Source organism: Lonchura striata, chromosome 1 (assembly GCF_046129695.1).
Source record: "Lonchura striata isolate bLonStr1 chromosome 1, bLonStr1.mat, whole genome shotgun sequence".
Lineage (NCBI taxonomy): Eukaryota > Metazoa > Chordata > Aves > Passeriformes > Estrildidae > Lonchura > Lonchura striata.
In genome coordinates, this window is record NC_134603.1 from 152809720 (window position 1) to 152827672 (window position 17953).

Here is a 17953-nt window from a genome sequence, read left to right on the forward strand (position 1 = left end):
ACAGATCAATCTGTATTTTTCTTATCTGACACTGAGCAATTTCCTCTTTCTGCTCTGAAAAAAGACAGAGGGGAGGCTCCCATCTGTTCCCTGCACGAAGCCCCTCAGATAGAGAAGATCCTGTGCAGCTCTAACAGCCACAGAGAAGCTACACAGAAGTTCTGATGCTTCACCTTAAAAAGAAACCCAAATGAATTGTCAAGAAGCCTCAGCCACCAGTTTTCCAGCTCCCTGCAGACTTTGAAGAGGCTTGCACACACTTGAAGGATCTATACATGCATGACTCCCTTCAGCAAGAGAAACACAGCAGCAGCAGAAAAAGAATAGGTCACTACAAGCTGCTGAGGTTTTGAAATCCACTGATAAAACTACAGATTTTAAAGAATTTAATCCTAACAGCAGCAACATCAGATGCCAGAGAAAGCCAGTGTGAGCAACTCTGTTTTTTTCTAACAAATAAAACTCAGCCACAGACTTTGTCAAACTACTCCCAATTTGCTTCCACCACTTATACCTCAGGTATTATGTTATTTTCTTGTTGGTACTGGTGATAAGGAAAGGAGCACAGACTGGAGTTCTGTGCTCCTCAGGGAGGGAAAAGAGGAGAAAAGTCTGCAGCAATTTGCTGGGTAAAGGTTTGTGGGCACATGAAGCATGTCTGTGCCTCCAGTGGGAAGCACAGAGACAGAGCCTGGAAGAAGGCAATGCATTTCCACTGAAAATCTTCAGCTCACTTAGAACCTTTTCTATTAAAAAAACCCAAACTTTCAGCATTTTAAATGTTCTAAAGGCGTTTCAGTGCCAGTTTTGAATAGGACTACATTCCAGGCTTGCATGTGGTTTAATACATTTTATACAAAACTGTGTTTACATCTCCTTGATTTAATAATTTATTATTTTTTTGCTTCTATTATTGTTTTATGATGGGAATGATAACTATCCTGTCTATCCATTCTTTTTTTACTCTTGCCAAAGAACCCCAAACTTTATTCCTTTAATATGCACCTAACATGAAAGACCAGTACCTCCTTAAAGCTTCACAAATATGCAGGGGCATAAAAAGATGAGAATTACCCTCCCTCAGATGTTGCTGCTTTCATAAAGAGCACTTTAAATATTCTGCCTCTCTGGTTGTGTCAAAAAAACATGTAATCTGCATTTGAAATATGAAGCCTATTTCATAACAGAATTACAAATTCTAAAGTATCAGGTGTTTTAAATAAAGCCTTTTGTGCTAAAACTCTCAAATTTATGTATGATTTTCCAGCTTTTAAGTGGGGACCTACCTGGTTAGAGAAGACATGTTTTAAAGGAAGAAAAATCCCCCAAATACCCTCAAACCCTACAAAATAAAAACCTGTAAAGTAACTTGACTATCCAGGCAGAGCAGGGTGCACCCAGGTGTTCAAACCCCTGCTCTGCTGGAATGTATCTTTAGTTTTGATGACAATTAATGGTCTTAATTCAGCTGAAGAATTTCGCTTCATGAAACAAAACCCAAACAGCACCACTGGACAGTGTCAGCCACTGAACAACTAAATTCATTTCCTCCAGCACTTGGTTTGTCTCTTACACACCCCCAATCACAGAATTTCATATTGAAATAACACCATTGTCATCCTACGACTCAAATTCTGCAGAAACTCCAACATCTGCCCAACTTTACTGACCTCACACAAAAAAAGGACCAGTTTTCTTTCCCTCACACAAAACATTATTCAGTGCTCATCATCAAGCAGAAAAATCTTCTGTTTTTTCTTAAATATCTACCCAATATCATTTAAATACCTATTAAATATCATTTGAATGTGGGAGGATTAAAAGGAGCCTTCTAAGAAACACTCTGCAAATCTCAGTCCTACAAGAGAGATGTGCAACTGTGTCAACCATTAAGCATGCATTTCTTTAAAATGGTTTAAAAAAAGAACTAATAGCCACCTAAACTGAATCTCATCTTGTTTCAAAACCAGCAAAAAAAAAAATCACAGTACAAAATAACCCACAGCACTCAGAAAGCAATCTTGTATTTTTACCTTTCAGGTAACAATATGCCTCACACTTTAATTTTATTATATAAATTAGACTTTTAAATTCAGCTTTCCCTTCTTGTTTTTGACTCTTGTTTAAATAGGAAGGCATGGCTCCTTCCTTCCCAATCCAGCTGTGGATTTTATCTCCCTGAAAAGTTCTTTAGAGCAAGCTCAGTCTGGCTACAGAAGACAAATATGGCACTGAGGCTTGGAGGTTCCTGTACACGACCAGAAATTATTCTGTACCATCAGGCACAGCAAAGACAGAGGAAAAAAATTCTTCATTTCAGTTTGAGGCACAGGAATATTTGTTCTAATATTTCCATATAAGGTTTTCTTTAAGTCAATAAAGAGAGGCTGCTGCCAAATTCTAACCACAACATGAATTACAAGTTTGCATTTTAAATACTGGCAACAAACAAGTGAAGGATTAAAAAGTGGAATCAATGCTTCCAGTGAAAAATGGAAAGCAAGCACCTAGAAGGCAAGGATGGTTAATCTGGTTTGGGAGTAGTAAGATAACATTATCAATTCTAATAAATTCTACAATTAATGTGTAAAAACCAGCAGATGCTTTATCAGTATTAGATGTATAATCAGAAATGCTATCAGTATCCTAAGCCAATTTAGACTCTGTATTTCTGAAGTCTCCTAATTTCAACCCTTCTTAAACAATAGAAAAAACACCAGCAACTTCATTATTCAGCACATGCTGAACTCTGAAGGGTTACAGAAGCTGCTTCTTGAAGATGACTGACTCACCATCAGCAACTAAATGGTATTTGCTTCCCTGCTCTGAAAATGAGACACCTAAAAAACATTACTGTGGATCAGGACAGAAGCCTGACCTGGAAAAGAACATCCTCCAGGCAAGAGAGAAGAGCCCAAAATTTTTGGCACCCAAAATCTCCTGGTTTAAGGTACATCTAACCCAGCATAAAGCTCTGCTGATTCTCCATTCTCCTACACTAACTATGGCATCATTTAAACTGCAAAAACAAAGCCCAATTTTCAAAGCAACAAATTTTGCACCTGTCCAAAACACTGGTCTTTTTGGTGGAATACTTAAAGCCATGAAGTCAATACCTATTCCAGGCCTTGCTGCAGTCAGGGCGATTATCTCAAAAAAATAAAATCAATTCAACAAAGCAATCTCTGTTGTTACTCCCCTGAGAGCTAAATTAGGATGAATAATCATAGGAGAGGCAATGAGGACTCCCAGGCAGAGGATGTAAGAGGAGTTCAAGTGTTAAGAGGCTTAACAGTTCCTGCAGCATTCATGGACAGATTCAAGCTGCAAGAGATCCCTTTTGAATTTACTTACCTTAAATGAACTGTGCACTAAAGTTTCATCTAAATCAATGACCACACACTTCTTCCCATAGTCTGATGCTGTCAGTTCTGGCAGGAGGTATTTAGCTGGTGGCTATACATAAAAAGAAAAGAGGAAGACAACAACAAAAAAGTAAAACCTCTATGGAAGGGGCACCTTTCTGTCAACATTACTATTCTAGTAATTACTGGGAGCTGGAATACATGACTTGAAATCCAGTGATTTTCTGGGCCCATCCCAAGTTCATGTATGGATATTAATGGCTCATGCAATTGTAATACCCATACAGACTTTTCTTTTTTAAATTAGAGACTTGTTTAGAATAACCTCCAAAGCACTGGAAATGAAAATGGTAGACCACCACTATCTTAAAAAAATAATCATAAAACCAGGATATTTGATACATCTTTTTCCAATAGTTATTTTTCCAATGCCTGATTTTAGTTGCTGTTGTTATCCTATTTCCAGTCAATGCCATTTGCAGCCATATCAGGCTGATGGACATTTACACAAATCATTATTTCTGTTTGCCATGAAAAATGCTGAAACTGAGAAATCCACCCTGATGGAAGACAGCATTACTAATTTTATCTTCCAGAACATGTCTGCACTCTTGTTTTTACCACTTAAGAGGGTGGTGATCAACTTCCATGTGAATTATGCTCCCAGTCAAGGTATTAAAACTGCAGTGAAGAATCTCAACTGGGCTCTTCTATAGCACACTGCCCTTAGTAAAAATGGCACCAATCCTATGAATTGACAATTTTTCTGAAAGCAATGCACACAGTTTTTTGGATAATTTCCCACTTCAACACCCCAGTTTGCAATAGAAACATGTTGCTTTAGATTTTGGTACTGGATACTTTCTGAAATCACAGAAATGGGAGAGAATGCTTCCATTTGGAGCTGAAACACTGCTGCCACTCGGGGATTTTTTTCTATGAAAGAGAAGGATTAGCTTTATAGAAAAGCATCAGTAGGGAGAAGCTTAAGACAGAGGGAAAATGAAATTAATTTAGACTTGGATACACAACTCTAACTCCATTCTTTTCCTATTTTTTTATCTGTTCACTGTCACTCTGGTAAGGATTCATCATTTATCATGGGTTTGTTATTTTCAGTGGCCCTTTGCAGAGGTGCTGGCAGAGATCAGAGACCACCCCTGTGCAGGCAGGGGGGACACAGGTGAGGCAGGGACACCCTCCAGCAGCCAGGACAGATCATCAACCACTGCCTGAATTCAAGTGTCACCTTGACAGATACTGGCCAATGATGCCTAATAAGCTCTTAATTGAAGCACCTAACAAATCAGATTCTGGACTTAAATTAAGTGGTTTTAGCTAAAGCAGGAGTTCTTGGGGGATTTTTAGGAGCATTCACTGAAATTGATTAAGTTCCTTACAATTAACCTCGACAACAGTTCCCTCAGCCACCAAACTGGAAGCTGCCCTACCTACAAACAACTTGTCTCAGTGCATTTCCTCTCAGCACATATCTGACAAGGACCTTCAAATTAAAACAGCTTCTGCCCAATGCCTGCAAAAGCTCCACTCATCACAGCCACCCAACCAGGCTGGAATTTATACAACACCCTGGCTAGGCTATGGACAGACCCACAGCTGCTTCAGTTCCACCTCTGCTTGTTGGCAGCCAGGACCAGACCTAAAGAATTTTGATTTCTCCCTCCTACTCAAAGCCTAAAAGGTATTTAGCACCCCACTTCAGTTTTTGATATTAAGAAGGATCCAAACTTGCAACCTAAATAAAGTAAAAGCTTATTGAAAGAAAACTCCAACCCCATTTAAAACCAGTAATCTTCAGAACCCATGTTCCAACACTTCTTGTTTTTGAAGATGAAAAAAGATAGAACATCCCAAGAAACTTTAAACATACTTCTTTAAAAAAAAATAGTATAATTTATTGTTGTACTCAAAACTCTTATCTCCTTTGAGATTTTGACTACATTAATCTCCACAGGCAGTTCAAGGCCAGAAATTCCTTCTGCTATGTGAATGCCTTATCAAACTGAAAATATCTGTATCTATGGAAAATATATGGAACTATATATTCTTCAATACAAAAATGCATATATGAAGAATATGAGCACTGTCTTACCACAGATATCTTTATTTTTTTAGCTGCAAACTGTTGCCTTTGTCATCAAGAAACGGATGGACACACACCAAGGACTACAAAATGCAAGAACTTTCATCTCTGAGAGCCCAAATTCCCTGAATGCACAGCGAGGTGAGCTGCAACTGTGTTTTTCACCCACCTGCACCTCTGCTTTCTCAGAAGCAGTGGCTGGGAGAGGCACAATTCACCCGTGGTAGCCACACAGAGGTTCTGGTTACTGCTGGAGTTCCTCTCCCTCTTCAGCACTGCTTTAGGATTTCATGTGCAGTTACTGACCTGACCTGATCTAACCAGGGCACAACCAACTCTCCCACAAGCTTTGGCATCTTCAGTTCAATCTGATCTTGTTTCTTTAAGTTCAAACCTTTGAAGATCAGAATAAATGAATTTTCCATTTCACATATTGCAATTCTGTTGCCCTCAACTGTGAAAACATTCACCCTCTGATAACAGGGAGAAGGAAATTATTCTGAAGCTGGAGCCACTACAAGTTGTGAAGCTGCTAAATAGCTGGTGTAGGACTTGGGAGCAAGGGTGGCATTTTTGAGGCTTTTAGGAACTTGAAAGGATTTGTATGCGAAGTATCAGCCCATTTGTTTTGCTGTTCAAGCTTTCTGATCTAAAGCAATTTCCACCTGTCAAGGGCAGCAAAGCTTTTAGTCAGAAACAAGAATTACTCAACAGTATGTTTTAATTTTCTCACTAATGGAGACATACCCAAGGAAGAGTTCTAAATACCAGATTTCCATCACAGTTAACAGTGAATAGTTATGGAAGTTTGACAATGTCTTTTATTTTTTTTTTACACACATCACTTTAAAGACATCTGAGATGATTAAGAATATTTAATCGTGGCTAAAAGCAACTCAATATTTACTATGCAACACTCCCCAAAAGGCTTCCACAGAACTCAGCAGAAAAATCACACTGGTTTGCTCTTCAATTCCAACAAGACACAAAACTGTATACAAGTCAAACTAGTCACTGTTTGGGATTTTTGCATTCCAGCCAGGTCTCGTGGCTGATCAGCTCAACAGACCTTGTAGTGAAACGACTGCTGCACTGCTTCAGTCCCGTGGAAATAGTAAATTCCCTAAGAAAAAAAAAAAAAAAAAAGGGGATGGTGGAGGCAAGAGAACAGGACTTTTGGTTGAAGCATAAACAGCTGGTCAACACAAATCTTGCAGAAATTCACTGTATAGAACAACCATCAGCTTTCCTCCCTGTAGGCCTGTATTTCCCACAGAGACAGGTATCAGAATTAATAAGCTCTTGTTTTTCTCTCTCTGTACTGGCAGTGTTGTTAAGCCTAAGTGCAGCACATTAATTTACTGTTTGTGTCCTCTGCTCACACTTTGGGCTGCACTTGCAGGGCTCACAGCCTCTCCCAGCAGCTATGTGCAGAAATACTCTCACAGAAGAGCAATTATTCCTACTTAAAACACAGCTGCCAGAAGATGTCAGCTCCTCCTGTGGAGCAGGCAGCTCCCAAAATTTCTTCTAGAAAAAGTTATAATAAGGATTTAACTAATGTAGGTGAGGACAAGTGGGGAAAAAACCCCAATATCCCTGTGCTAAGACTTCTGTAGGGAATCTGAGGGATAATTCTGATACCACTTGGTAACAGTGGAATTTTACTCCAAACAAAGTGGACACAACTCATTTAAGAGTTGTTTCAGAGAAGTTTGACAACATCTCATTTAAGATGTTGCATAAGCATGGCTTTGTATTTCCACCTATATTCAAAAGAATTCTATCTTCATTCAAAAGAATATAAAATAGTGAAGCTGCTATGAGTCTACTTTGATTTGGGGGTTGGAAGGAGATAATCTTTTAAAGTTCCTTCCAACCCAAACCATCGTATGGTTTTATGACTTCTCTACCATATCCTTTCCAAACAAAGCGGAATAAAATCCATGAAAACACAGGCATCCTGAGCTACATTTACATTTTTCATCAGGTCTATCAAAATCTGTCAACTGGGGATGGTTTGGGTTTGCCTTTTTAAAAGTTTTGTGTTCATTTCAGCCCTAAAAATAATTAATTTTGCAGCATAAGGAAAATAATTAATGATGCTGCTGTTTAACCTATGTCTTATCTGGAAACTGTTTTAAAATAGGAGTTACAAACACAGAAAGTTCATATTTTAAAAAATTCCAAAGTAATGCTGTTTCTATTTTCTGAAGCACCTAACCTGAAGCTGGAGTATTTCTTGTTTAGCAGTCATCTTTATCAATAACCAAGCAAAAATTCATATTAAGTCAAGCTTTTTAATTCAGTGCAATTAATACAGGACAAATCTGATTGAGCAGAAGATCCATTTCACTGAACTGCACACATAAATGCAAATAAAAGCAATGCAAAACGCACATAAAGCAATGGAAGCTTTCAAACAGGTGACCTCAGCACACTGCCAGGTTTAAGACACGATAAAAAGCACAATAAAGCTCCAGAAATCCTCATATTTTGACTGGAGGCTTCAATTTGGAAGTGGGGAGTGGGCAGAGCACTTTTTAGAGTCACTCAGGAAATCCCTGAACACTTGAACTGATGACATTTGCAGCCAGCCCTGTAAAAAGTAAACATCCACTGAATTGTGACCAAGTTCTGTGGCTGTTCAGAAGATTTTTCTCCTGGTTTGTACAAGACATTGCTGTTCTCGCAGCCCCAGTTCTCATCACTAGGTAGCAGAGAATCAAGAATTAATGGGTCTGAAACAGAAAATCAGAGTTGTCTTGGGCTCCAGCACTCAGGACCAACACCCCTCCTAAGACCAGCAGAGCAACACTTCAATTTTAGGTGTTTTTCCTAACATAACCCTGCATTTTCCTTCCTAGCACTCCCTCCATGTGCAGCTCCCTTGTGCCTTTATTTAGATGATGACACAGTGCTGCTGGCTGGCCCCTGAGAGCCAGCAGCACTTTGATACTGGGCACTAAATGTCACACCAGTGCCACGGCTGCCTGACAACACTCCCCTGTCCTGCTGCAAGAAGCATCAGATGGCACTGGAGAAGGAAAGGAGTGTTTAAAGTCACCTGCTTGCTCAGAACTCTACATCATCACTGCAGGGATAAGTTGATTTTGCTGCCTTTTTAATGCTGGGAATATATGATTGAAAAATTATAGCTGAGCTTAAAAAAAAAAAAAAAGTAAGGGAATAAAAAGATATCCCTTCTTGAATTATTAATTTTCCTACCACTGTCCAAATCTAACAGAGCACTGCTTTAACATTGCAAAGACAGTGTTCTAACAAAGCATCTGATTTAATTTCTGTACCTGTCAAAGCTCTACTCATTTCTCCTTCCAAGATTTTGTTCTGTTTGAATTCTTGTTCTGTTTGTACCTACAGTCACTCTTGGGAAAGGTTTTTATTCCAGGTCAGAGCACAGCCAGAACATGTTTCATGTTCAAATAATTCCTAGTGGAGCAACTACAGTCACCTAACAGAATTTGGCAGGTATGTAAAAAAGAAAAGTAGTTTGGAAATCAGCATTTTCTGATTTACATTTGAGGTTTTTCTATTCCTAGACTTGCAGAAATACAAATCACATGCATGTCCATGCCTGTCTACATACACACCATGCATGAGCCATACCAGAAATAACAGGTAAGCAATGAAGAGGAATTTCCAACAGCTCTCAAATGCAAGAGAAGCTGTTGGAAGAGGAAGATGTGCACAGCCACAGGGATCTCCTGGCACTGTTGCACTGCAGCACAGACAGGGGGATTCTTACAGGAGATTTTGGAATGCTGGGCTACGTGAGAAGGAAGGGAAAGAAGAAAAAGAATGGCATCTTGGGGAATATCCAGGCCTTTAAAAGCTACCAAGTATCTCAAACAAGAGGGCTGGGTCATTATCTCCACACATCAGCACTGCTGTTTTCTGGGAAACTCTGCAATGATGAAGTATTGTAAACAGCAAAGGAGCTCAAAAAAGAAAAGAAAAAAAAGTATTTTCAGATTTACAAAGCCTAAGCCTTCATCCTTGTGAAAAAAGAGCAGCTTTTTCACCAAAAAAGGTTAATACTAATTAAATTAAAAGCTTCAGTTTGAAGGACTTGGGGTTTTTTTCTGCCTTTTATTTAGCTTTGAAAAATAACTCAGATGCCAAACAGCATTCCAAGTTTAATCCAGGGAAGATAAACAGAAATATTACAGCCCATAAAGCAGCAGCTGATACCAAGAGCATCATCTCAAACAAGAGCAGTAATGAGCAGCAGTCAGTGTGCTCTGTTTTCTTAACGTGACTTATTTCAAATAAATTATGCAGTTGCCAACTCTTCTTTTCAACTGGAATACAGGGGGAAATGAGAGGAAAAGGTTTTTGTAATTGTGTCTCATATAATGATGATGAGTCACCTTTTGCCTCTATCAAAAGAAATAATTTTCAGACTACCTCATGTGTTTTCAAAATGCTAAAAATTCAGAAGAAACCCAGATAAAACCCAAACTCTTCTTTCAGTCCCTGCAGAAGACATGCAGTTCAATTCACCTCTGGGGATACAACATTACAGACAGAACACAAAATCCTTTTGTTAACATGCAACACAAAACAGACCTGTTAGACTGCAACATAAAATGAATCAAAGCAAAAGTCATGAAAATTATTAAAAGAAAAAGGGATAAAAATACATACACTTGGTATAGGCATGACCTGCATCTGGTCACCCTGGGGAAAAAGAAAAAAAAAATCACTGTAAGGGTAATGGCTTTTAAAGGGAAGAACAAAGGTCTGGAGCAGTAAATGTAGCACTCAAACATTTTAAACCAAAAGTTCAAAGTATTCAAGAAACCAGGGTAAAAAAAAAAAAAAAATAAAAACAGGATTTTGCATTTTAGTTGCTGAAATGATCTGTTAGTATACTGGCATTTATGATTTTTAGGAGACTGGACTGATAAAACCCATGCTATGATTAATAAGAGATGACAATAAGAAAGTACCTGTATTTACTGGAACTTTTTCAGTTTTAAGATCTACTTATGGGTATATTTGTCAATTTTCACTGCAGCAGCAAGAGGCTGAGCCAGAGCCTGGCAGAGGGAAGAACTCCTTGAACCCAACTTCACTTGAGACAGCTGACTTGAAAAAAACAGTATTTTCACTTAGGCAACAGCAAAATGTCTGAGAAGGACATGATGATGTTAACTTAATCCAAGGAATCCCACTTTCTCCATCCAGCAGTGCCAGTGCTGTTCCCATGGCCTCACTTTTGCACCACACTTGGGAGAAGGCAGGAAATTCTTGGCCAACCTGATCTTTTTTTCTCATCCTTGGACATCCAGAAACAAGGACAGCTCCAAAATGGACAAAGCCTGGCTCAAATGGGTAACACTCACTCAGCTCGAACTCTCACTCAAATGTGTAAAGTATTTTTGAAGCTGGAGCTCTATTTTCTCATCTGTCTAATCCTTCAAAACCAACTTTATTTCCTGGTGAGCACAGCATATTAAAAAAAAAAAAAAAAAAAAAAGGAAGCTGATCCTTCTAGCATAGATGTTGCTTGGGTAGATGATTTTATTCTTTAATATTTGGACAACACAGGCTCTGATCTCCAGCAGAGAAACTATTCAAAGGGCTGTTTTCAACACTAGAACAGCCTCTTCCAGCTGAAGAAGCCTCCTGCTTATTTGTTTTCAAGTCTACCAGTGTTGACACATCACTGTCAAACAGAAATAACTCTGTATTATTTTTAAATGCTCTTTTTTAGTGCTGCTCAGCAGAATTTTTTTACAGAAGTTTGCCCAAAATCTGGAGAAGCTGAAGGAGCAACTAGAGAACAGTAGCTACCATGAACTATCAAAAACTTGGCACTAGTAAAAAGTACCTGATTTCTAGAAAAACAAAGAGAAAAACTTGTATTTACAAGTTTTCCTCGGGGAAATAGCAATAAGAAAATAAAAAAAAATATAATTCAGTATATTAATGTCCTGTTAGTGGAACTGGCTTTCATGGGAACCCAAAACCAAAGCTGCTAAAAGACTTGCATTACTGTTTGCCTAATTTTTCTCTAAGAATTTCTTAAATTAATTTTTTTTTAAAAAGTGGAAACAAGCAAATTTCTTAAGAGGAACCCTGGAAATACCTATGCAAAAATCCAAACAGTAGTAAGAGAGATGGGAACAAGAAAAACAATCAGAAAGAAGTGCAATAGTCTGCTGGGAAAGCAAAAGTGCTCATGAACAGGCAAATGCTTCTTAAAAACAAGCCTGCTCTGGGAAACTTCTTACAAGGTCCTGCCTCATTTCCTAATGCCTTGGAACAGGAAGGGAAATGGGTCATAACAGCAGAGTTTGAAAGAGATGACAGATGACCACATTTGTTGAAGGCTTTCCACGAGCTCCTGATGTTGGTAGCAGAACAAAGCTGTTCCTAGAATGCCAAAATTTCCCTATTGTATCCCTAAGACAATCCAGGAACTGATTTGTCCCCAGCCATTGAAATAAGTTTTTTTTTTTTTTTTTCCCCATGGGTTTTATTTTTTCCATGCTATATACAGATGGAATGATAAATCCTATCTTTTCCTTTAGCTGCATAATTTTTAGTTTGAAACAACAACTTCCAGCACTGTGTTCCTTACTTACCCTGTCTATGGTCATGTGTGGCCTCAATGAGCACCAAGTGACAGACCACAATATTTTGCTTTTTTCCAGAACAGTCTGTATTCCAAGATAAAGAAGCTGTTTCACTTTAGGAGAAGAAGCTGACTAAAATAACAGATGTATCCTATTAGTTTCTTTAGCACAAAGCTTGCTCTGTAGACCATGACAGGTTATTTTAAAAACAATAGTACAGTTATCATTTGACACTTAAGTGACCTGACAAACTCTCAAGCTGTCTCTTAATAAAGAAGACTTTTTGGGAGGCAAAGAAGGTCAGAATGAGTGGGTAAAGAGAGGAACCTCAGCACTCCCCACAGCTCCTGAAAGGTGGCTGTGCTCAGCTGGGGCTGGGCTCTTCTCCAGGAACTGACAGAACCAGAGCACACAGCCTCGAGCTGCACCAAGGGAAACTCAGGTTGGATATTAGGAAAAGTTTTTTACAGAAAGGGTGACAAAATTCTGGAATGGCTACCCAGGGAAGTGGTGGAATCACCATCCCTGGGTGTGTTTAGCAAAGCCTGGATGTGGCACTGGGTGCCAGGGTTGAGTTGAGGTGGTGGGGCTGGGCTGGACTCGATCTTGAAGGTCTCTTCCAACCTGGTCATTCTGGGAATTGGTATGAAGAGGAGATTTTGCTTTCTAAACACACCTTCCACACATCCTGATGGTGACCAACAGAGCCAAACACGAGGAATTTTCTTGCTCTGATCAGAGAAGGTTAAGCAGGAGACAGCACAGTGATTGACCTCAATCTCAGCTATCTGCCTCCACACTGGAGAGGATTTCCACCTCTGCCCAGAAAGCCTGTCATTAATGATGTCCTCATCACAGAGCCCACACTCCTGCTGCTCCTTGAGGTCTCTCCAGCACGAAGGAGATGCTACCTTGACCTCAAGAATGTGCTCCCTACAAGCTGTTCTCCTCATTTTGCTGGGCCATACTCATGTGGGACAGAGAGAAGATCCTCTCCACTGTGCTGTGTTATAAATAGAGATCCCTGAAGCAGGGAAGAGTGTTGGAGACACGACCACAGGGCATCTAGACAGCTTTCCAAGATCACCTGGGAGATGATGGAATCATGCAGTGGGGAGAAAGAACCACAACTTTTGGAGTGAGGTGGAAATTCAGTGATAGGAAAAGCAGAGGGAGCAGCTGCTGCCCCCAGAAAAAGCCTCCTGCTAATTCTGTCTTCTTCCCTGGTGCGTGTGGATCAAGAGCTTCTCCTCTAACCCAGCAAGTATAAAAATCCCTTTCCTCACTCATGCTTCATCTCATTAACTGGAGCCATCTGCCTGATCTGGATCTTGCTGTGAAACAAAAGCAAGGATGACTGCAGTGGAAGTGGGTTGGGAGTGAAATGGCAAAGTGCCCACAGACTTGTCAGGGCTCCTTCACCCACCACGACTGAAAGCAAAGGGAAAAAGGAGTTTGTATCTTGCTTTTCTCACCTTTCTCTATGTGGAGTCCCCCTTCAAGTCTGAATGAATGAAATCTGTATCCATAAACACCTCAAAAGTCAGGTAACAAACTTATCCAGAAGAAAAAACTGACATGCAGGAAACACGAGAATTGAGCGAAGTTGCTAAATGAAGAATGGAAACTGAGATTTGAATTTATCCCAAAGGAAACAAAACACAATTCTCTCTCCCAACACTAAAGCAAAAAAAAAGTGGCTGGAAGGTGTTAGGGATCTGCCTGCTGCAGAGGAGGCAGGAAAAAATTATAAAGGAGTTCATGAAGCTGAATATTCTGTGCTCCCAGTGACACATCTGGCTCAGCATCCAAGCTGCAGGCAGGCTGACACACCCACAGATATCACATCTTACAATGCATCTTCTGCTGTGCTGAATAGCTGCTGCATTTGGAGGAAAACAAATATGCCACAGTTTCAGTAAATACAAGTTATTGTTGAAAGAAATATTGTATTGAAACTTTAATAGACAGAAATGGACCATTCATTACCAGTATTAGAGTCACACTTGGACAAGCAGCTGCTCTGTGAGTAGAAGGTTTAAAAGAGAACTCAATATTTTAAAGAAGTTTTTGGGCTTTCTTTTTTTTTTTTTTTTCCCACTCACAGAATAAAATTCAGCACTGAAAGGAACTGTTTAACCAAAACCATGCTTAATTTGGTGTTTCTTCCAACCCCATGAAGAAGTGACAGAACACTTGACATCTCAAGCCCCATCAAGTCACATCATGAAGCACTGATTTCATTTTTTGTCTACTAAAGCCATATAATAACAACAATACAAATTGTGTCACACATCGTCATTACTCTGAACAAAATTTCAGTGCTGTGTTTTCAACTACTTCATAAAATACCCTTTCCCCACTTTCCCTCCTTTTGAAGAGGGCAGCATTTACAAAAATCAAGATTTCTAATTAGAAGGAAGTTAGCTTATCACATCAGCCTTAGAATGTGCCAGAAGCAACACAGAACACTGAATTCCAGTGAAACCAGCAGAAGCTTTCTCCAATTCCTTTCCTTCCTCTGAAGTCCTTAGCACCAGTTTTCATGTACCAACTCCAATGAATAGTAAAGACATAAGGAAAGTACCTCCAAGCCATTTTATTCTCATTTCTAGTGGCAACTGCTTGACATCATTGTGCAATTTTCCTTGTCCATTTTTAAAGGAAAGGGTCACACCACATGAACTGACTGGCCCGGTCAGAAGTGAACAGTGATGTGATAAATAATTAATAAAGCATAAAAGAGAGAGCAGATTTAACTAAGTGACCATCTGAGCAGCAGCTTAACAGAATTTAAACAATTCCTACCTGGCAGTGAAGCTAATGCAAAAAAAAAAAAAGAGCTTTAATGAAATAGCAGAGGAATTTAAGCAGTGGGTTGTCAGGTTTCATTTTCTTTCCTGACAGGCAATTTTATCATTCCTGGACATTTCATTTCACCAATTTAGAATTCAAGGCCCACTGGTGCTTCCCCCACCTTACTTATTTCTGAATCTAGACAAGACGGGCAGTGTAACTCCACTAAATTCAAGCAGCCTGCACAGATCTGAAACAGCTCTCTTGGTAAAAATCACCAGTCCAACAGTGTAACAATATTCAAAAGTCTTCAATGCTCTTTTGATCTCCTTAGAAGGTTTTCCTACTTAAACTGTGTTAACACTCAAAATAAAGACAGTATAAACACATATAGAGCTTATTAATCTTTAACACAGCATTTAAAATAGCAATGTCACAGACTTATTTTACTTCAAGAACCAACTGAAAGTTCAGCTATATTGATTTCTTCTAAAAAGATATGAATATCTGAGTGCCTTTCATTCATTTGAAGAAAACACTCTTTAATTAAATTATATTCAACATATTCTTTGAATTTTTTTCAATCTTGTACATTTTGATCTGGTCATTTTAGGAATGCTGTGATTTGTGTCCTGGTCTTGAGTACAAGTATTGCACAACTCCAGAACTGCTCACTGAGGCAGCACAGAGTGAGGATGAAAACTTGTGTGGACAGTCATGCGATCTCTCAAGGCATAACACGCATTTAGAAAATAATTGTTTTGCAAAATGCAAGCTGGACACTACTGACTTCAGACCATTTTAACTCATGTTTTTCTACAGAAAAAACAAACTTGGTTTTATGTTTTAGTTTCTACTGAAGTCCCATTTTCTCTCAGCTGTAGTTCTGTCAGTTGCCTCACTCCTTCCTCCCTTCCATTCCACAGCATAGTGGAAAGGAAATTTTAGTAGCTTCCCATCCCCTTCTTTCCTCAGATGAACGTGTGCATACATGTTACACACACTCCTCAGCCTTCCCTTCAGCACATCCAGGCTAGATTTCCCTCCTTTCACTCAAAATGTCCCTTGGCTAGCAGAAGAAGTCTAAAAATACATGTACAGTCCCTCCTCTTGGCAGGATTTTCAGTGCAATCTACCTCTGTGAGAGCAGTTTCAGCAGGAACTGTTACAGTTCAGACTTTACCTCCACACAGAAATCTCCATCACTTTCATCTGCTCTCCTTCCCTCTCTCCCACCAAACAGTTCCTTGCTCTTACTCCTGAGCTTTTCAGAATTCAAACACAACCAGCAGAATTCAAGACAGAGTAAAATGGACTGAACAAGGGAAGGAAGGAAGGAAGGAATAAGTTGCATCAGACATGAAAAATTGTGTGAAAAGTAGAAGGATAAATAACCCATAGAGAGATCTCCATTTCTGCAATTATTCTCCATAATAGATTCACCTGTATTTGCAATCTCAGTGTACTGGAAACCGTATGGAAAACTTGGCATTCCTATGTTTGCCATATTGAACTGAAATTCTTCAGATCGTAACAAAAATGCACTCAGTGTTGTCAGATTTATAAAGAAGAAATTTGTGTTGCATTGTTTGTATTCTATCTGTATTTGCATCTAAAATCTCCATCCCTCCATTTGACTCATTAAACAAAACTTATTAACCTTGAAAAATGGCCAAAAGCTGCTATCCCTGGAATCAGCATGTATTGAATGTTAGTGGACTGCTTAGAAAAAAAGTCTAAATAATAATGATTCTTTTGATTTGATGTAGCTGAAATTTTATGAGAAGTGTCCAATTTTTTTAATGTCTCAGGTTTTAAATGTTGGTTGTATACAGAATGTAAAGTGCCAGCATCCACAACAGAAATATTAGTTTTATATTACAGATGAATAGACAGTATTAGCAATCCACCATCAAACCAGTAATTTTTTTTTCTGTACCTCACAGCTGTTCCCCATGAGTGAAATTTGTATAGGACAAACCTCTGGAAGCAGAATTAATCCTTGCTTACAAAACACCCACATGATAGCAAAGTAAGACAAAATCCTGACCTTCTGAAGTCCTCCATTCTCCTCCACCAAAGGAGGCAGAGCACTGGTGCTGTTGGTGGATGGTGGCTCGACATTGTAGTCACGAAAGCAGCAGAATAAGGTGCTAAAGATACTTCGACTCCTCTGCTTCTTCAAGCTGATATTACATTGGGACACTGGGGAAAAAAAAAACACACAGCAGAAATATAAATTCATGCAGTACAGACCTGGTTTTCCAACTACTGAACTGAAGATGTAGGGTTTCTATACCCAGAAATCTTTATCAAGTCTTGTGATTTTTCAGCATATTGAGACTGCATTTCTTCTTTTTTTTTTAACACATTTCTTCCCTTGCCAGACTTGTACAGTGACATCCTGGAACTCTGCATAATCACACTGAGACAACACAGTGTTTTCCCAGTAATATCATAAACCCAGTTATTGGATGGTTCGGTGTGGGGACAGATGGAGGAGACATGGGGGCTGGGGTGTTCCAGAGTAGAGAAAATGGAGCCCAAGACCAGCTTGGGAAGGTAAACAGAAGGTTTTATCCAGAAACTCAGGAGGAGGGGTGTAGGAGTAATAACCAATGAGGGTAGAACTGGGGAGGGGTCTAGGGTGGGACTAACAGATCATAAACCCAGTTATTGGATGGTTCGGTGTGGGGACAGATGGAGGTGACATGGGGCTTGGGGTGTTCCAGAGTGGGTTCACAAGGAGGAGAAAATGGAGCCCAAGACCAGCTTGGGAGGGCAAACAGAAGGTTTTATACAGACATCAGGAGGAGGGGTGTAGGAGCAATAACCAATGAGGGTAGAACTGGGGAGGGTCTGAGGTGGGATGGACAGATCATAAAGCTATCAGGAAACAGGGGAGTGAAATAACACAAAGTAACATACAGGGTGTGGAGTGTAACCAAATGGACAGGGAACACTCTGGAAGAAGGGGAGGGGACTAGAAGGAGTGACAGGGAATGTTCTAGGGAAAGGGGCAGGCAAAGGGAGGATTGACAACTTGGAGGGGAGGAGTTAGGGAAGAGCTCGGGAAGATTGAC

The 17953-nt window shown here is 39.5% G+C and overlaps 1 protein-coding gene across 7 annotated transcripts in view; it reads right to left on the reverse strand.

Annotated features, from left to right (window-relative positions):
• CTDSPL (CTD small phosphatase like) overlaps positions 1 to 17953 on the reverse strand; it is a 76225-nt gene that overhangs the window by 13229 nt on the left and 45043 nt on the right. For 3 of the 7 annotated variants that reach the window (XM_077789540.1, XM_021555278.3, XM_021555276.3), the window contains exons 2-5: positions 16921 to 17075; positions 10138 to 10170; positions 6539 to 6592; positions 3355 to 3456 (exon numbers count right to left, since the gene is read on the reverse strand). In XM_077789540.1, the coding sequence (XP_077645666.1) occupies positions 3355 to 3456; positions 6539 to 6592; positions 10138 to 10170; positions 16921 to 17075 (344 nt within the window). The remainder of the gene's footprint in view (positions 1 to 3354; positions 3457 to 6538; positions 6593 to 10137; positions 10171 to 16920; positions 17076 to 17953) is intronic. The other 4 variants (XM_077789566.1, XM_077789583.1, XM_077789547.1 and 1 more) reach the window with 3 other exon arrangements.